A 21,538-nucleotide genomic window follows, 5' to 3' on the forward strand; every position below is an offset into this window, starting at 1 on the left:
CAGGACAAACGTGCCTGGAACCACCTACACGACGTAAAGATCTACAAACTCCAGACCCGCCCCAGCGCCACCGACAGGGTCACTGGAAGAACAACAACAGCGTCACCAACGGAGGAAGAGACTTCTACTACAACTAACGGCCTAAGTGTCCCCATACCCTGCCACCCCTCAGATTCCCCAGAGACAACTACTAGAAAAGAAAGGGGTGATCCCCATACCGCCCACCCCATGGTTACACGATTAAAGAGTAAAGAGACTTCCGCCAGTTGAGCCTCAAACCCTCTGCCTATTGACCCCCTAACCACTGTAGTAATAACTGAACTGAAGGACATTGTCTTGCACATTTACACATGTAAACACCTGAATGTTCTCTTTCTTTTCTCTTGCACATGCAGGTACAGCGTATTATTGTACTACTAAGAAAGTAGATAACTAACGAATTCACTGCCCAGGAGTAGATGGTACCCTCAGACGATAATTACCCGGAAGAACTGTCACACCAATTTGTATATGAAATAAAAAGGCCAACGTACCTGAAAAGAAGGAGGGTATGTGTCTACTACACAGCATTCCTCTTGGCGATAGAACATTCAATGCCCCACCTCCAACCATACTTGCCTGCCCTAAAAGATAGATCGCTTAGATTGGCGTGGGAACAGCTCTTCGCCTGGGCACTGAATGACTACTTGATAGGGAGAGCTTAAAAACAACAACTAACACTAATAACGAGCATATTAAGAATTTTCAGGCGGGCAACTGTAACGTCGCAAGAATAAGCTGCCGGACTGCAGCAAGGTAAGAGCAAAATGCCCGTGAAATTAGCATTTGTACTAAAATTGATAGGGATTTTAATGACCACCGGGTTCTTGGCTGCCTCTGTATGGCAGTACAGCTATGCTATCAATATTATTGCTATACCCAAACCTAATACACCCCCACCCCCAGCTGCAACAGGTGTTACGTCAGGTGGTACTAGTAAAATCCCACACAGGGAAAATAGAGTTAAACGCAGCACATACTCAGATAATAAAGGTATTGATGATTACATACAAGATTCAGCACACATCTCAAACAACATATGGTACCAACACATGACCCACATAGGTAAGCAGACAACAGAAGACAGCTGCTACGTTTGCTCATTAATCCCATACGCCATGAGCGCTTCTCGAACATTTGTTGCCACGGAGATAGATGAAAAAATAGCACGATGTATAATATACCTGGCACTGTTCCAGACGAAAGGAAGATTTCAAGGGACAGTGGTGCAACTGGTGTGGAAAACACGAGATACATATCCATATGAAAACAACTTCCTCAAGACTTATTTGAGTTACCACAAGAGCAGTTTACATGCTGAAGGATTCAGATACATAACAAGTGGTCCTGAAAAAGGAGAAACAAAGAAAGTAACACTACAGTACCTACCATGTGATTGGTACTCCACTGAAGTCCCTGGTAAAAACGGATGTTGGGAAAGACCACTGGTGATAATAACAGGGAAGGTGTACATGAACAACAAATGGGACATAGGAGTGGTTGGCAGCAACATGTTAACAAGAGAAAATATTTCAACTATTGATGGACACAACCATAGATGTTGGATGACTTGGGTCAAGTACGTACCCATGCTCACGTGGATGGAGAAGGATGAAGACCCAATAACAATACTGCCGCTAACTGCGCCTAAGGTATGCTACCAACATAAAGGGGAGGTTGACGTAGGATACAACACCAATTGTGAGAGCGTGATGGAGTTACCTGAGGGGGGAGCAGGAACAGCAGTAGTGATGGACCATTACTGGGCCTGTGGAGAAAAAGCATACCACACACTGCCCCCTCTGTGGAATGGTATATGCACAATGGTGCACGTTAATGTACCATCACTAGTGGTACCCCAGAAACATGTCAAGATGGCAAACTTCCCCAAAATGGATGAAGGGAACAAGAGGAAGAAGAGATCTGTACAACCTCAGAAGGGGCCAGAGAGCAAAACCGACGGCAATAATACTGTCCTGAATAGACGGAAAAGACAAGGAGAACCTCTGACAGGAAATTACCTATGGGGAAGGTCGGAAACAGCACTCACTTCAATTCCACCAGAACACAGACTATTCAGCAGAGCAGCAATGTTCTTCTCCTCAATAATACATCCAGGACTACAGGCTTACGCAAACGCAAAATGGCTCCAGATAACTCGGTGGGAACTAATGATGACTATTAATTCTACAGTAAATGGATTCAACGCAATACAAGAGGAACTGCGAGCTGTGAGGATGGTAGCACTTCAGAACAGATATGTAGTGGACCTCCTCACAGCAATGGAAGGAGGAGTTTGCGCTAAGATAGGACAATCATGCTGCACATTCACCCCTGCCAACGATGCTGACAATGGTACACTGACAGAAGCAGTTTTACAATTGGCCCAGATGCACTCAAAAATGATGGATGAAAGTAAAGGTGTGAAAAAGGATGAGAGCTGGTTTTCAATATTATGGTCCTGGATGCCATCTTGGCTGTCAGATGGACTGAAGATTATAGTTGGATGTACTATTTTGGCTGGAGCTACACTGATCATAATAAGATTTTGGAAGGCCCGGAAGGCACGCACCACAGATGAGATGATCGAAATGGTTGGTATGCACCTCTTGATGCCAACAGATGACGGCCAACACACAGGCACAATCATAAAAGAGAGAGAGAAGTTGCGCAACCAGATCATCACCAGCCACCTGGACCCACCATCTGTGAAGCTCGAAAACCCAAGAAACCCAAAGAGCTACATAGGGAAATGGGTATACTGCACTCCTGGAGGAACCTGTGCATATATGTATTGGTCATTTGAAGACCATGTTAACCACTATGGACATTTGGGAGGAATAACTAAAATATGGAGAGTAAGAGGAGATAAAGAAAAGGATATGTGTGTGGTCGACAAGTCGACCAGAGGGGGGACTGAAGTGGGAGAATGGAAGAACAGGCTCCCCCCTCTTCCCCTCTCGCGCTTGGCCTAGAGGATCACGGCCTAGGCACCCGCCACGAGAGGAGTTTGCCTATCTACCAGACGACCAAATACCCTGGTACAGGAACATACGGATGTGCCCACCTACCTGCCCAGCAGCCCGCCCTGCCCATGCCGACACCTGCGGCATGGATCAACTCGACTAAACCTACACGTCGTTAGAGATGCCATGACGACCTAGCCATGCACACTGGACACTCCCACACCAATCCACACAAAGAACATACTCAGTGCTATGACGTAGGTGACAGACATACCCACGGACGTGCATCTTTATTATTTTCCACATAGGCTCTCAAAATGCAGAAACGCAAGACGCATAATGAACTTATCTAAAAAGGCTTGCTCACGCTTCTTCTAAGAACCATGTACCATAATGAAGAATATAACGGAGACACGATACTGAGGATAGAGCAATATGATACCGTAACCTAAAGCGCTCTGCATCAAATGGTTCCACCTATGCACCAGGCCCAAGTAGGCCGCAAGCAAAAGCTTCCATGAACATTGAATGAGCAAGAGCTCGGTTGCTGACCCTGCAGAATGAGCCCGGCGAAAGCACACCGCCAAGGGCACGATGTTGCAATCTCGCACGCCGCAAGCCGACGCCAAGGTCGCACCTGCAAGATAAACCAGGCACACAGTAGGAAAAACAATATTAATTGTGTTGAATTCTGCCTCAAACACGGTCCCACCTCACGTGACAAAGCCAGACCTGACAGGATGCCAAGCCCAGGAGGAAGGAGACGCCTGAATCCCACGTTTCAAGACACAGGCAGATACAATTAAAAGGATCATTGGACATCTGCAGCAGTGGGAGTAGCCGACCTCCCAACATATGAATAAATCCTCACATTGTTTACACCTACCCATAGTAAAAACATTGTTGCAAATGACAGGTGCACCGCGAGCTGGGAACAGCGATAGTCCCAGACTGGGAGGGTCGCGAGCGGACCAATCAGAACATGGGGCTCTTATCACTGACGCCATTAACATCGACCAATCCTCAGAGGTCTTCATGTAACAATTTTCATGTATCAAATTGAAGGGACAGCCCAAGTATATCACCTGACTAACCCTCAACCACTAATACCGTTCTCTATATGTATGCTATACTAACCCTACCACTCGAGTAACCAATCCAGAGTGGAAATAGGTTTTTTGCTAAACTTCGTAAGGTGACGCAAGTAGCGCGTCATACTAAGGTAAAAAGGGCCTGCGAGCCCCACGATTATGTGTGTGTCAGGACGGACGCGTACGATCCTTGACCCATCCCTGCCGTTTTGTCTAATAAACAGCAGAGTCACCTTGCTTCTTGCGTGTGTCTCATACTCTATCTCTTTTGGGATATACGGGAGGAGTTGGGGCCTCCCTGCCCGGAGGTCTACGGACGGCTCGGCCGACCCCGGCAGAATTTCCCCCCGACAGCGCTTTTTCCCGCTCAGTCCTACTAAGCTATCCTACCCTCTTGCTTTTCAGATCTACCAGAGCACCAGGGGACCACCCCGGTGGTGATATTGCACAATATAAATAGCCTTTAACATAACTTAACAGAGTGTAAATTTCTACTTCCTGCACCTTTTCACAGGAGACTTATTGTGCTCAAACTTGCACCCCATTCACTTCCTGAAACCACTGCTATTCTTCCCTATCATTCCCCACTGCTCCTCAAGGTGTACCTACCTCCTTACAGCATTCCATAATAATTTCTATTTTTTAATCAGCACTGGAAATATTTCAAACATTTATTTTACTGTATCCCACTGTTTTTCGGGGATTTGGTAGACTTCAATAGGGCAGACGACATGTGTTATGGCCATGTGGGAGATGGCAGGACTGTGCTTTCCCTTGGAGGAACATAAATGTTCTTAATGTTTTTGTGAAGAAAACATATCCACAATTCCTGTCACTAGGCAAATTATCAAACGTTGCTCAGAAGTTCTAGCACCAAATCTGTCAATGGTGCATTACACAGTGTGTTTCTAGGGTGTCCTCTGAACACACCTTGCAAAGTGTTTTCTTTAAGGTGTGCCCCAGAAAATAATGTACTGCAAGAAGCGTGTATATGGCACATGCTCTGGAAATGGAAGGCAATGACGCCAAAGTAGTTATAAGAGATGCAAAGTGTGTTTCTTTCTTTTTATTGATGGACTGTGTCACCGAAAGGGAATGACATGCAGATTCTGATATGAGCCAGCGAGTGCAAGCACAGTGGGCTACAAGGATAAAGGTAATTCGTAAGGAGAGAAAACCGCTTCAATGTCATGCAGCCATTATTGTAGATTTCCAGGGAGAACGGGCCCATTGGGGCTTTGTGAGTCATGATAATTGAAATAACAAATTATTCTTCATACATGACCAGTTCATTGCTATTTTCAAACTAATGCATCATGTGGACTTTGCAAATACATTGGACAGGTTCATTTCATGGTAAGAGTCTTGTCTCAAAACTGTCAGTTCTAGACTTATAGAGTGAGCTAAACATGATGTTCTGCGCATAACAGCTCGGCCTCCATCTCATGATTACCTATGTAATAAAACCAGAAAGGTTCAACTAGTGAACCGACCAAGGAATTACATCAACACACATTGACTATCACGTGCATTGTCAGGTATGGGGCTACTTTATATAGCTCATAGTTATATATATGGCGTGTTCAGCCATTTTGCCTACATTTATGTTTCTAATTTAACTTGAACACTTGATATGTTTGTTTGAAAAAAAGGCCACGCCAGAGAAAGAACATATGAAAGGAAATGAATAGGGGGTACTATAGGGTGTTTAGAAGGACAGTCATAATATTTCATTAGTGCACACATATAAACAAGGCAACCAATTAAACTAGTCAAAGGACTCACAGTGACCGTGAGGTGGTTAAGTTAAAGTCCCTAAGGAATATGACATGCAAAACTCCACAACGATGTAAAGCCTTTTACACTTTCCATGATGCCCCAAAAATAATTCTGGTTTACCTTCTGGAAAAATCCTGAAATACGCGTCTGTTCCCCCATCCCTGAATTCCCATTGCAGCAAGCCTCACTTGTGTCAATACTCCCTGGGAGCAGATTCCAAGTTCTGCAGTCAGCCGGGCTATTCAAGACTTCAAGTCAAAGTCCTGAAACATGCAAAATAATGCAAAACTCCTCTCACTTCCCATATTTCAATATTGCTTACTACCTCACTTCAATGCAGTACTCTCTGTCCTACCCACCTTCACGGGTTGGCAATCTGGCTACACGCTGACCAAATGCACAAATACACATTGGGCTAGAGGAGGCTCCTATCTATGGAGGGAGGAGGTGACGACCCCTCCCTAGAGTGGCGGCCAGATTAATCATATTATTTCCCGGGGGAAGGTACTGGCTGCCTCTGAACAGGGATGCAACCCCTGCTACTTTTTATTTTTGATTGCTTTTCAAAATGCACCGGGCACAATAATCAGAGGCCAGCTGGGTGTAGGAAGGTCAACTCATCATTGCACTACTAGCATAGGAATGCACTGACTGACAGGAATGGAGTCCTCTTCAATTCTGTCAGCCAGCACACTCTGCAGAGTCTGGGCGTACCGGTCATGTCATGGCTGGTCTCATTGTGCAAAACGTGCATGCTAAGTGAACATGACTAGCATACTTGGGTGCATCCAGACTAGCTATATTTTCCTAAAGTGGCATGTTTTTTCTAAATTTTTGTAATGGGCTTTGATGGTAACAGAGCATGGTGAGTGCCATTTTGTAGCTAGACTGGAATACTTTGATGCAGTTAGTCCAGCTATACTTTCTTGCTGTGGCATTGTATTTTTTATTGGGTATCAATGCTAAAGCAAAAATATGTTTGCTATTATATAGCTAGACTTGCATACATGGGCTGAGATATTGAATTCATCTGCTTGCTGTATACATAAGCCAATTGTCAGCAGCGTCTAACAGGTTGTGCCTTGTTCCCCAGCAAAGTAGGATTTTCTGCTACTCTGTCGCTCCTTGAAATTAAAGTTTCTCTTTGGTGGTGAATGATTGTGGGAATGTGTTGGGATGGAAGGACTCAGCATGTGATAGCATTCAGAGACAATCATGAATGGGTGCCCATAGGGGCTGGATTCTCATTGTCGGGAGGAGGATACATGGATTTTGTGAATAATTGAGAAGGGCTGCAGGATCTCTCTTGCAGAATCAACAATGCTGATATTCAATATCAAGGATGTGGATGAAGTAAGAATGATGGTCGTGGTTGACTTGTTCCATTACATTGTTGTTTTTATGTATGATTGTTAAGAGGGGCATGAAGCTGTTAACATTTGCACAGCAACCTTTAATCCCCCAGTGATCCCACTGGAGGAGTTTGAGGGAACAGTAATTTAAAGGTTGGTGTTTATTATGTTTTCTTGATGCTGTGGTATTAGCTGGCTAATTATATTTTCTGTTTGAAATCAAATTCCTGAGCAAAGGATTTCGGTATCCTTATGGCACAACTCCTGCAGATTTTCACAGCAGTTGACATATTTTCTTTCTTTTTGGGAATGCTTTTTAAAGTTCTTAAACCCTTTTTTTCTGTTTTACTGACTACTCTTTTACTTAATGTTATGTTCCAATGTACACCAATTAATACTTACATATTTTACAAATGGGTCCACAATATATAACTAATATTAGTACCCAGCAGGGTCATGGTTTCAGCCACCCAGGCAATGAGGAGGCTCAGAACGGGGTCTTTACCACATGGTAAAGCCCCCACTCCAAGCCTCCTTGGAGCTGGAGGCTGCCATCTTCCCCTGTCATGTGTGGTAAGTTCTCCACTCTACCCCAGAATCCCCATTGCCCTGCCCCTAACCCCCATTTCCACATATTTAGAACACCCCAGCCCCACTTAACTTGTGCTGCCTTGTTCCTCTCTGGCTCCGGGAAAAGTAGTGTTTGTGGCGTATCTCCAACTCATGAACAGCCGCCATGGAAAGGGAGTAGGGTCTACATGTAGCTCCCTTCTCCCTGATCCTTGGCTGCTATATTTTTTTTTTTGAGTTGCGAAAACGTTATCATGCTGCTTCTCAACCTGAGAAAAATACACTGTTAGTACCTTAGTACCACGTTCCTGGGTACTAATAGCAATATAAAATCAGCAGTGGGGGCATTATCAGCTCAGTTAGGCCCCAGGACCACAGTTAAAGTCCTCGCTTTGCTCCAGCTTCTAACTTATGCCCCCTGCTTGGGTTATATTGCTTAAGTATATTTGCTATTTCCAACTGGAATTTGTCTGTACATAATGTGAGTTGAATAGGCAAGTATAGTCATGACTTTTTTACCTTTACATTCAGGCTGCTTCCCAGTCCAGGTTCCATTAGCCAAGCATGTCCTCTCTTCTGAACCATGCAGTATATAACCATTTTCACAAGTGAATCGAACAATGCTTCTGGTTCTGAAATCACTGTCTTCCTTTGATCCGTGTGCTGGAATACCTGGATCGCCACACTGACCAGTTGCATCACCTGGAAACGATACAATTTTGTACATTGAACCTTAATAATGTGTGTCTGAAACACCAAGTAGAAAATAATAACTAGATTAATTAGGAATGATAATGCACACCCTTAATTGTTGACGTTATTAACTGCTGATCATTCATTGCGGAAGTGTATGCAGTGTAAAAGCTTGCATGTGATGTTATTTCACATTTGAATAAAAATGTACCACGCATTTAAAAAATGCTGTCGAAACAACATGCTGAGTGTACTTCTCTGTTTCTACTAATATTAATTAAATCCAAAGGTATTCTAGCAGGCGACACAAATAATGGGTTATGGTTAGTGAGTTACTGTTAAGTACTAGTACCAATGATCTTTGTAAAGTTTGTCGTGTCTCCCTGGAGTGGGTGGCGCGAAAGGTTGCGCCAATTAGTGCACAAAATAGAAAAAGGAAAACTCCCGGAGACCTGCGCCAAATTGTATCAACTTTGACTCTTGTAATTGTCCATTAAAGATTGCCCTTAATAATGATACATGTTTCGGCTTATCGAAGCCTTTCCCAAATCAAGGCATGTTGGGAAGCATCCATGATTGGGTGTGGGTATGTATTCGTGAATTCATGTAGTTCTGATGCAGGGTTCAATCCCTGTGCGGCGTAATGTCAGGGATGGATCCCTCGGCCATGCTGAATCAAACACAACATTACGCCGCATAGGGACTGAACCCTGCATCAGAACTAAATGTCTTCTATGTCATTTTCCAGAGGAATATTCTAATTCCTTTTCTCAACTTTGTGTCCTCAATTAAATGTCATTATACATGGGAAATCAAAAGATGTATTCCTACATATTCATGATAAAATAAAGCTGTCATTGATAAAAGTGTCCCCTTCAGGCCGGAATCATAACGCCACAATAGTTTTCATATGGAACACAATATACTTTGCTAATATTTATTTTCCATTATATGATTTTGCTTTACATAAACTTTGGAGCGCATTTCATGTGATGCTGATACCTATTTCTATTCCGTCGACTGTAGATAAATTACCTGACAGTATTACATAGAATACCCGTTCATATATGCTTATTTATGTATACTTGTTGGTGTGAATATGCAGAGTCAACTTGAAGTTTCATGTTTTGATAAAACTGAATGGTGAGACAAATTTAGTAAAACTGCAGTTTCAATTAATTTGTGTCACAGTACGAATCCAAGTGTAGTGATTTGCTGAAATCCCAAACATAAGAGTGATCGGGGCACTGTCATTTTGACTCCTTTATTCTTTTTAATAACACAATTATTCGGACTTAAAAAGCCAGTCTCTTGTCCCATACATCAGGGGGGAAATATTGTTATGGAGGAATTAGATTGGGTTCATTCTCATCCATACCAAATTAAAGTAATACATAGGAATGAACCTTTCAACCGTAGTGTGGCCTTTATTCCCTCATCACTCAGAAGACAATGTAAACATTTTTAAATTAAGTTTTTATTCCAAAACAGGTTACACCTATATCTACTCAAATATTGGATCAGGAGATTCAGAGAGGGTCCGGAATACTGACACACTTATGACCCACAATCCTCCCAACAAGACCATATCTCAATGTTGCTGTATTGCACTGCCATAACCATATTAAGTCCTTATCAATCAATCATAGCTCTGTGCAAAGCGCTTAAATTAATCCAGTGCTGAGGTGTGTGTAGACCTTCTCTTGGGTAACAGCCACCATCGGGAAATCCCAACCAGAAGATATCCCCCAACAGGGCTATCAACACTTCTATGACTTTTGTGACTTTTTCTGACTTTTTGTCAATTTGTTAAGTTTATTATATTTTGATTAGTCTCATTCACTCAAGTGTTAAAATCGCCCTCCATATCCCTGCAAATTATACAACGTTTAACATTGCATATACATACGTTTTAATTAGTTTTCCTAAAAAAGAATGTTGGATATTCCTATCGAAGTACTGTTATTTGTTATAGGTACAACCATAATACCTCTTACCCGAACAATGTGGCAGCGATCCACTCCAGTGGCTATTTAACTGACAGGTGCGGGTCGAATGCCCTATTAATGTTCTTCTTCCAATGCAGGAGTACCGGACAGTGGATCCAAACGAAAATTTGTCACCAAACATGTTTGCATTTGGTGGTACACCAGGATGGCCACAGTCAATCACTAGGAATTAACATTGTTCAATAAATTAAAAGACAGGTAAAAATGCACCATATTTTATATAATCATACTTTTATTCAACTCACTAATGATGTTACATATTGAAATGCACACAAAAAAAACATTGGCATGCTGCTTGATTACACCAGGATAACTTTTTTTTTTTAGAAAAGCACGTTCCATGAATATATGTTAAATGACATGTTTATGCATTCAAATAATGAGGGTCTAATCCAAGCACATCTTCTTGAAAATCTTTGTGTTTACACAGTTTCATTTCTTATGGAACCCACACGTAACATTAAAAAAGTTCAATGTATAGCATAAGAAAATAGACTTGATTGAAAAACAATGGTGTGTTGCGTTAGAGTGCTCATTTGCTCCTAGAGGGGTAACTTGCCACTATTGACAGATACCAGTTGCTTATTATTACCCACATTAATGGTACCCATATTATTAAACACAGAAAGAGGGAGGGCAAAGTGGAGTTGCTGGATTCGAACCCAGGACCATGAGGTCAAACACAGCTGTGCATTTGATGCAACAATCCACTGAGCCTCAGACCCGGCTCCAACACATTGGGCCTCATTACACGGAAGGCGGTAAGAGTTAACGGTCATCGGTAAGGGTACCGGTGATCGTAAACCCTTACCGCCTTACTACGAGGTCCCTTTGTGGGACCCAACCTCAACGGCTGGTTTACCAGCCATTAAGGAACGGGCCCGCAAAGGGATCTTGGTGCTAATTACGGTACCGCAATTTGCGGCACCGTAATTAGCTCCATCCCCATTCCTGTTGAGCCCTATGGGGGCAAAAATGGGAATGGGGAAGTGCCTTGGTGAATGGGGAATTACCGCCCCCGCTCACCTTGGAGTAGGGCGGTAATTCCGTCATCCACCAAGGCGGACACAGTAAAATACCGGGGGCAACCATGGCGCTAATAGCGCCATGGTTACCACATACCGTGTGATGAGGCCCAATGTGTGTAAATTGAAATGTGTTTGTCTTCAATGTTTTCCTAAAACACATTAGTTCTGTGGACATGTGTCATTCCTCTTGGAGAGAGAAGCCCAAAGCGTATCACATAGTTCTCACCTTGTTTTGTGTGCTATGCATTCATTTTAACACTCCTGTTATAATTCTAATACACTCAGGAAAGCCTGTTTTGGTGTGTATGCTATGATATTGGTAATATGAGTAAGGATTGTTTGGCAGGCCATAGAATTAGTGCAATGGTAATAACATTATGAGTTACACTTTGTGATACGTTACTTTCATAAGTTACTTAATTCGCTCAACGAACTCTAATGCACAAAACCAGCTAGAGCATAAGCTAGCATATCCGGAACCAACGGGAACCCAATGGTGCAGTGCATTTAAATATGCCACCTACTCAAATGTTTGTTATGAGCTGAGCTGACTGAGAGCTTTAAAGCAGAGGAAGATGCCAGAAAATGAATCCTATTGGCCGTGTGCTATGATTACCGACGCAGTGTCACCTGGAACCTCGGTTGTCCAGCTTGAACACTTTGTTGGCCATGATTTTCGTAACCCGAAGTTTACTATTAATGCCAATGGGATGTATCATTTAAAATAAAACTTCAGGTATGGGGCTCTGGATACCAAAGCCTTTACTGAACTGTTGTTTTTTCAAAATGATTTCTCCATTGTATTGCCATATCCATTCTTACTTTTGGGGCACCTGAATTCATTTTGCGTAAATAAACCCTTGTGTTTAGCCTATGACTTTATCTGGGATATTGAAAGACTTAAATCACATACAGTACTGTGCTCAATAAGGCCTTTAATGATTTGGGGAATCCTTGCCAAAAAAGATTGTCACTGACAATGTTGCACCCTCTTGGGATGTTTCACACTGTAACACGTTTTGCTATGCCAGCAAAGTTCATGGGATATGCTTCAATAAATAAATACAGACCCTACTCATGTGTGACCTCTTCCTAATTATAGGTTGAGAGAGAGAGAGAGAGAGAGAGAGAGGGAGAGAGGGAGAGAGAGAGATGCTCATGGGCCTGGGCAATTCAATTCTTCCCTATACATAGTATGTTGCTGGTCAGCATGCACTGTCGTTCTTTCACACAACATCATCTAAAACATCAAGCACATCCTTTAAACTGCTGAAAACGTGCATTCTGTGCAGGATCAGTCACAAACTCTAGTCATGCCCTAGTCAGAATGAAAATTCGGCTCAGAAATAAAGCGAGGAATAATGGACAGGATTACTTTAGCAATGTCTCTAGACCTTGGAATTGGATTCCCTTCTCCTTCCAACCTTCTTTCACCCACCTTCATGTCAGGAATGCCCTTCAGACAGCCTTATCTGGACATCACAATTCCTAAGAGATCTATTGTAGTTGCTAGCCATGCCAACATTTCTTAATTGCCTCACTGTTCCAATAACTTGCGGAAAACCCTGTTTATTTAGGAGCAAAATAAAACAAATACATACTCTGGGCCTGATTCATGGAATATTTTGCATGGTGCAAAATACTTTTCACTGGTGCAAAGTGACTTTGCACTGCCAACAAACACCCTGATTCATGGAACAGTGCAAAGTGTCTTTTTTGCTGTGCAAGGTCACTTTGCACTGGAATAATACACTTTGAACTGCTCAATCCTGATTCATGGAAAAGTGCGAAGTGTTTTTCTGCCATGCAAAGTGGCTTTGCATGGCGAAAATACACTTTGCACTGTTCCATGAATCAGGGTGTTTGTTGCAGTGCCAGGTCACTTTGCACCATGCAAAATATTCCTTGAATCAGGCCCTCTGGTTTTATCTTCAGGAAACTGCATGGCGTGTGGTGCTCTCCAGTCCAGTAACATGAACATTATTCAACTACATTTAGTAGAAGTAGTATTGTAATAGTAGTCATCACTTATTTGGCACTTTTTCAAGTTTTTATGGCCTCAATGCGCTTGTGGTGGGAACGCCCTTCGGGACCGATGTCCAATGAGGGGAACATTCTCAGAAAAGGATTGTAATGCATGTGTGCATTTGGCCAAGATTAGGAATTAGGTAGGCTGGCTGGGCTTCAGTAAGCTATCCAAGAGGTCAGGCATGTGGATGGGTGCTGAGGGAGGGCACGAAGTGCACAGGTGGAAGACACTCATTATGTGTCCAGTTTGACCAAATATTGTAATAGGTTGTCTGTGTATTCCAATGGCAGAGGTGTTGCGGCAAATCTGGAGTAAGGAGGGAACGGTGTCATGTGTGCAGCTAGACCACTTTTGTTTTATTTGTAGCTGCATTCTAAACTGTGTGGATGGATAGCCGTGCCTGTGGGAGTTATCCTCCGAAGGGGTGCGTTTATACATACGTACAGATGTGACAGACAGGCTACCATAAGTTTATAGGCTTCTCTCAATGCAATAGACAGGCTACCCTTAGAGTCTTACTATACATCTTCTAACTTCCTTAATAGGCTACCATCAGGCATGTTCTAAGTGCAAAATCAAGGATACCTGCATATATCTTTATGTGTTACAGTGGCTAAAGTATAGATCTTCTAAGTGCAATGGAAAGGTTATCATGAATCTTCAAGTGAAGTGGACAGGCTAACATTATAAGGTGTAACACAAAGGTTCCCAGATCCATTTACGTGCAGCACACTGCCCACCCTTAAGTCTGTCTCACCTTCCCAGATATTCTAAGTGAAATGCATGTGCTGACCATCACAATTTCTTCTAGAGTAGTACATGTGATAGCATTCACAATCCTTAATGTTCAACCTACAAATACTTAGCTGACCCTCAGGCCCGCCTGGAGACCCTTGCCCAAACCCTCTTTGAAATAAAATCCTCTCATTAACCTGTGCTGGCAGTGCAGCAATCTCAATCCTAAATAACTTGCTCACATCAAGCATTTTCCCAGAGCACTTCAAAACCTCCCATGTAAAACTGCTTCTTAAAAAACCCAGCCTCAACCCTTTCTCCCCATATAACAACCGCCCAATCTTCAACACATGCTGCATTGCCAAACTAATTGACCGCACATCATATAAGCATCTTGGCTTCTTCACCGAATCCAACAATCTCCTGCCCCTGCCCAATCGGGTTTCTGACCCCTCTGTGGAATGGAATCCTCTCTGGGCTCCATTTGCAATGACCTAAGCAGAACTGCCTACTCACAAGGGTGTGCCGCACTCATCCTGCTCGATCTGTACGCAGCGTTTGACACAATAAAAAAAATGATACTTAGGAACAGGCTCCTCACCCTAGGCATTAAGGACTCTGGCCCTAATTTGATCACCATATTCATTTCCAACCACTACCAAATCATTCTCCTCCCCCATTTCTCCTCCACCACCACCCAGTGAAAATAGGGGGGCTACAAGGAGCCTCCCTCTCAACACAACTTTTCAACCTCTACCTTAGCCCTCTGCCAGCCCTCAAGTGCTCATACAACCTTACCCGCGACAACTGTGCAGACGATATGTAAATCATTCTCAAAATCCCCAAAAACCAAGCCTCGCCTCTTGTCTCTTAGAGATCCATGACTAATAACCACCTAATCCTCAATCCTGGCAAATCAACGATCTCCATATGTTGCAAAACCGCTCTGATCCCACAACCTCTACCATGGATCACCATATGTATCGTTAAGATCCGTGTGTATAGGCCCATATTACCAAATGACTGAATGTAAGCAGATGCCCATGGCCAAATGATGATGATGTGTTATTATATAGAACTTACGCTTAAGCACTTTATATAAAGAAAATATAGATCCAATATCACCCAACCTGTGTTGGTACTCATTTATCGACCTCCAAAGGATGAAAGTCTGAGTTGATGTGTTTAAGAACAACTAAATCAGTGACTCACCCCCTGAAGTGTTCCTGAAATAAACCTTTAACAGGTGTAGCAATTATTGTATAGAATTCCAGAAAGACATATTATTTGGTATTCCTATTCTTTCTTATTTAGGGTCAGTGATGAAAGTGTTAGTCTTGTAGAACCCCTGTTCTTTTTTTTTTTAAGAGGTATGTACAAGAAAGCCAGCCACTCCAGAAGCAAAGAGCCGCATGGCACTGGCCGCAGTCCAGGAGCTTGCATAAAAAAAAAACTATTTTATTTTCTTTTTTTAGGGTTAGCGGGGGAGACCTCTGGGGTCACAGTTGCAAACCCTGGTGACCCCTAAATGAAGTCCCTGCTTAGGTCATCTGTAAAGGATGTGTTATCTCCAGATGGAATAAGACATGCTAGCCTAATACATCTTCTAACCGTAAAAGACAGGTTATTCAAGTATTTTATGAGTGCATTTATCAGCAATCCCCATACATCTTTAAAAGCAGACAGGTTAACAGTATGGATCTTCTAGCTGTGTAGCCAGGGTGGGGTGTAATGGATGGGAACCTGGGCGGCTTTCCAAATAGATGTATTTAGTAATTTACCAGCTTCCCTCAAAACTGTCATGAGCGGTATGCAGATAGCATGAGTGCACCAGACAGAGAGTGAGAGGCCAGGTGGGCTGTTGTGTGTTCATGTACACTGAGTGGTGTGCAGATTGATTGTGTAGGACGACAACGGCCGGCATCCACCTGTAGGTGTATGCACACATGACTTGTTGGTGTTTTGATGTGTTTAGGGAGGGCACAAGTCTACTTTGCTGTGATTGGAACACAGACTGGTCACAAAATAAGTATTGGGGTAAATATGTTGCCTGATATTGCAGAAACTCGCACATGGCTATTCACAGGGGGTTGTTTTTATTACAGGACTATATTTATGATATATTTCAACACAGCCTGATTTTAGAATAACACATTAATGGCAATGATGGGACGTTTTTCTATCTGGTAATGGCTATGCCAAGATGAAGGCTAATGACACATTTAGAGCCGGCAAAATTACTCAGGCACCCTTTAAGTACCTCAGGCAAAACACTATGGTGTAACAAGCCATTTTGTAATGAAATCGTCGTTGTAAGTACTGGTGAAGCTGATCACTTAAACAAATAAACACAGACACAAATGGTTGCTGAATATGGTTTAAGGTGCTTAGTGCCAGTCTGTTCACTCGCTCCATTGCTTTGCAGCACAGCTCCTGGGGCAATGCATGAAGTTGGCAGAGAGACGCCGCAGTGATATGTGATGAGGTTAGGGAGCAGGTGATGACTTGTATGGGATCTCTGGTTGGGGAAAATCGCTTAGCATATTCCCTGGCTGAAAATTGGAACTCGTGGTACTGCGCTTACAAAACTATAGTGGACCTGCAGGAGATGCACCGGTAGCCAGATAGAATGCAGTCTGTTACTGTTGGATGCACCCTGATTTCCTGGCAACCTGATTGACTGCTTTATCTCCAATGGGTGTTAACAGTATGGAAAAGGCAAACAATTGGAAATGGGAGTTGTGGAAATATTCCAACGGATGTATCAAATTAAAAGGTCAAATGTTTTACAAAAGCAAATGGATGTTCAACCCAAGAGATTGAGATTATGATTGCCTCATCGAAAAGAGAAAGAAGGTATTCACCACTATTTAGAGTGTCAGTTCCAGACCGGATTTCTGACCTTTAGACAAAATGTTAACTGTCAACAAATATTATGTTTAAAATGTTGATTTCATTTTGACCTTACCACAGATCTGTCTGTCGTTTTACCAGAAGAGGAAGGACTCTGATGGCTATGAAGTTCCTCTGATGACTGATTGTAGACAGTTGACTTTATGTTCAGAGGTGATCATCATGGGCAACATTTTAGGGGTGGGGGGGGGGGCTGAGGGGTGTGTGTATCCCCCAACGGTTGTGCCACACCTTTTTGTCCCACTCATTTGGCAGGTGTTCCTTTTATTTAGATATCATGATCCTCCAAACATGTTCAGCAACTTTACTCCACTGGTAATGAAACTTCATTCATGCAATTGAGGTATTGCTGAGATATGAGTGATCCTTACATGAATTCATAATCACCAATACAAGAATATAGACATAAACAGCTTTGTTTTACCAGACTAGGCCTCATCACGAGTTGGGCGGTAATGCCAGCGGTATTACCACCGGCGGTATTAGCCGGTTCACGGGTTTGGCGGTAATGGAATTCCCCATTCCCCACTGAGCCCATTCGGGAATGCCCCATTCCCCATTGGGCTCAATGGGGAATTTTCGCGCTCTTTCTGCCGGCGGATTTCCCACCGGCAGCAATAGCGTGAATTTTCAGTGGATTTCCCCCCAGCTCAGAGCTGGGGAGAAATCCGCCGAAGCCCTGATTTGGCGGACCCTTAAATCCGGCAGTAATAGCACGACCGCCAGATTTAAGGGTTACCGCCAAACTCGTGATGAGGCCCAAAGCCATTTTTCTTCATAGATAACACATGAAAAAGTATATTTAGCTAGTCCTTTTCCTTCATTGACACAGACATGTTTAGTCCATAAGAACATCTTTATTGGCCCCATGTCCTGAAGATAGACGTGGCCTAAAGCCCCATTGTGTGGCACCAATAAGCAGTCTGGAAATCCATAGCATGAATAGTCTTACGGAAGAGTGAACTTATTTGATCTCAATACATGTCAATGTTGTTACTTCACTTGGGTATTTGTGAAGCTCTTATAAGACAACTAGAGGTAAACATATAACATATTCAACACTGAAAACACGCTAACACATGCATATGTGTGTACACAACCACTCACAAGAAACAGTTCTTAGAAGTTAGTATGCATTTTGATAGAAAAATACATTTTTATGGATTATCATCTAACGTAGTGCATTGGTATTCAATATAAAACATTAAAACATAATAGCAATGTAGAATATCTTTACGCGTATGTTATGTTTTACGTTGGCAGGACATTGGAGGCCAATGCATCTTCAAATGTGGCTGGTAAATCAGAGGGCGAAAACATGCAGATCTGTAATGGGGATTCGATAGAAAGGTTAGAGAGGGAACTAACTTGGGATTTAGACGATTTATCCTGTCTAATTTCCAGGAGTAAAACAATCGATGGCCGTGGGGCCAGTTGGTCTGGCCATGTGTGTTCTAAAAAATAGCCCAGATACTTGGCTGGGTGTCCTCGATAAAATGTTTAAAACCGTTCTTAGGGAGAAAGCGGTACCAGTTTCTTGGCAAACAGCTATTGTAGTTCCAATTTTTAAAAAAGAGTCCAGTTTGATTGCCTTGAACTACAGACCAATCTCCCTTCTGGATTGCTCAGAAAAGATCTTCACGTGTCTAGTTGTAAGAGACCTGCGAACATGCGCAAATGAGAATAGAAGAATGGACCATTTCAAACACTGTTTTGCAAGGGAGTTTGAACCGAGATTAACCTTTTCTCCTGGAACATTTGAAAAGGGGGCCGTCAGAAAATAAAAACCCACTTTATGCGCAGTTCATAGATTTTTCTGTGGCTGTTTACACTGTGCCGAGAAAAAGGTTATGGGCTGAATTAGATTAATGGGGTTGCCCTCCTACTGTATTGGCGATCCTGATTGTGCTGCACACGGACACCACTTTGTGTGTCCTTTTGGACAGAGAGGGGAGCCTATCTGCACTGAACCATATGGCTAGAGGATTAAAGCAAGGTTGCTCATTGGCCCCAATCTTATTCCTCCTTTTTATTTCTGACTTGGGCATACTTTTTCTGACATTAAATCTTTCCCCCTAAAATGAATGATCAAGTGATTAACTACCTACTGTACGCTGATTACCTGCTTTTACTGAACCATACGCTAATAGGGCTGCAGCGTCAGTTGAAGGCCCTGGAGTTATTCACTAATAAGAACATGGTAATGATTAGTCTCCCTAAATCTAAAATCTTAACGCTGCATAAAGGACCCGGAAAATCAGGAGACATTTTAAATGGTCTATCAGAGGGTCGGCTCTCGAGAAAGTGGATCACTTTTTGTATCTAGGTTTTGTAATTTTCCCTAAGGGAACTAGAACCAGGCGGCTGGCGGGGAAGAAATTGAAGATTAAGGCATTAGCCACAGAGGGTAGAACCCTAAACAAGAAACCTGCGCAATTTTCGATTATACCAGTACAAGAGTTTTATTGTAAAAATATGGTGCCGGTAATAACCTATAAGGCCAAATCGCTATTCTTTGCTCTTAAAGGGCAATGGTCTAAACTTGAGGAAAGTGTTAGGGTTGCCACCTAGTGTCCCAGCTCCTGTTTTAAGGTACAAATTATGCCTAGTCTTGTTGGAAGAGTTGGTCAATTGGAAACATCTAAACTTCGTTTGAAAGATTCACCTGGCGAACGATGGATTGACCTGGGGGCTGCTAAAGAGTGGGTTAAAGGCAAGCTCACCGACTGATCTCATAGAATGGTGGCTCCAGTGCCATGAAATACTAACTGGGGTTGATTCCACTGTGGAATACCTTCTAATGCACCCATTGAAGTTAAAATGAGGTTATGGGAGGTCGACTGGATTGACACAATAAACCATGCCACGAAGTATCATTTATTTAGGGACCTACTCTTAGATGCCAGGCCTTATAATTCCCTACCTTACTGCTTAATGAAATGTCAGGACCATTACTGGCGTAGTCAGTGCTTGCGCCTTCACTTAAATTGGCTCCCTACTAATGACATTTTGTGTGCGTGAGTAGCTATAGTACATAACTTAAGGTGCTGCAGATTCTGTAAATTGGAGAATTCCACAGAAACCCTTCAGCACCTTCTTTTACATTGCTGTGAATTGTCCAGAGCCAGTCAGACTTTTTTAAGCACCTTTTAAAGGATTATAAGGTCATTTGAACCCGGCTGGGTCTGGCAACGTATTCTAAAAGACAAGTCTTTTAAATGGTCGTTGGCCGCCATATGTTTTATGCAAGAGGTTTCAGTCCTTAAATAAGATTATCATGTAGTGATTCCCGTTTTAAATGTTTCTTTCGGTTTTATTGTTAAAGCGTCATTAATTGTACCGTAATTTAATTTTTATTTGAGATTTTGTGTATATGTGAACATTTCCTTCTGAACTATAACACAATACAATAATAAATTACATGTGGTTGATTACTCTCTTACAAACAATGCCAAAATAGCTGACTAATAGAGCATGTATTATTTTAGGGAAAATCAGACACAGTGCATGCATGCCAAGGAAAATCCAATGTAGCATGCACACATTAAATGCTGAAAAGGAAGGTGCTGAAAAGATCTTAACTGAACAATAGTCTGATAAGACATCTATTTGAGTTAAGTGGTAATGTGCTTGCTACATACATAGCTCTCAAGATGCAAGCACTATAATGCATGCTTTCAAGTAGTATGAATAGGCAGTGATTCAAAAATAAATGGTCAACAACAGTCTGAAGAAAAATACTCAATAAAGAAATGACAAGGATGTTCGTTTTTAATGCACTTTGGGTGTAACGGTATTCTAATGTATACAAAATATGTATATACCTGTGTATAATGTCATGGGTTATTCAAACTATGCTGTAGTCTGCCTAGAAGCACATTAATATGTGCAACAACGTGTAACAAATAAGCTGGCAGTACAACACGTGTGTGTTCAGATTGCAATACATTTACCCATCCGTGTTTTGGACTGTGCACTAGACTTGATCCTGAGTTAATGAAGAAGCACAACAAAAAACTTTGAAAAGGCTGAATGCTAATAGGAAATAGAACAGAGGAGATTGGGCATACGAGGAGTACATCCAGCATAGAAAACATGAGGGAAAGACATACGAGGGAAAGGAGAAGGATGAAGAAAGAGGGAGAGTGAAAAAGATAGAGAAAGAATAAGGAGGTGAGAGATGAAGATTTGGGGACTGAGATGAGACATGAAGGAGAAGCAGAGAAAGGAGAGATGCTATATATGAATAGATGGAGGGAAAGAGAAAATAAAGAACAGTAGGAGCAGACATAGTAGATGAAAACGTAATGGGAAGATACATGGAAAAAAATAGG

General features: G+C 42.4%; 1 protein-coding gene across 5 annotated transcripts in view; it reads right to left on the bottom strand.

The window, feature by feature from the left end:
- The window catches only part of CSMD3 (CUB and Sushi multiple domains 3), a 3,270,409-nt gene that overhangs the window by 336,669 nt on the left and 2,912,202 nt on the right, over positions 1-21,538 (bottom strand). For all 5 annotated transcript variants that reach the window (XM_069621531.1, XM_069621530.1, XM_069621528.1 and 2 more), the window contains 2 exons: positions 10,488-10,661; positions 8,317-8,499 (listed from right to left, as the gene is read on the bottom strand). In XM_069621531.1, the coding sequence (XP_069477632.1) occupies positions 8,317-8,499; positions 10,488-10,661 (357 nt within the window). The remainder of the gene's footprint in view (positions 1-8,316; positions 8,500-10,487; positions 10,662-21,538) is intronic.

Source organism: Ambystoma mexicanum, chromosome 5q (genome assembly GCF_040938575.1).
Source record: "Ambystoma mexicanum isolate Mex_15411 chromosome 5q, UKY_AmexF1_1, whole genome shotgun sequence".
NCBI classification, from domain to species: Eukaryota; Metazoa; Chordata; class Amphibia; order Caudata; family Ambystomatidae; genus Ambystoma; species Ambystoma mexicanum.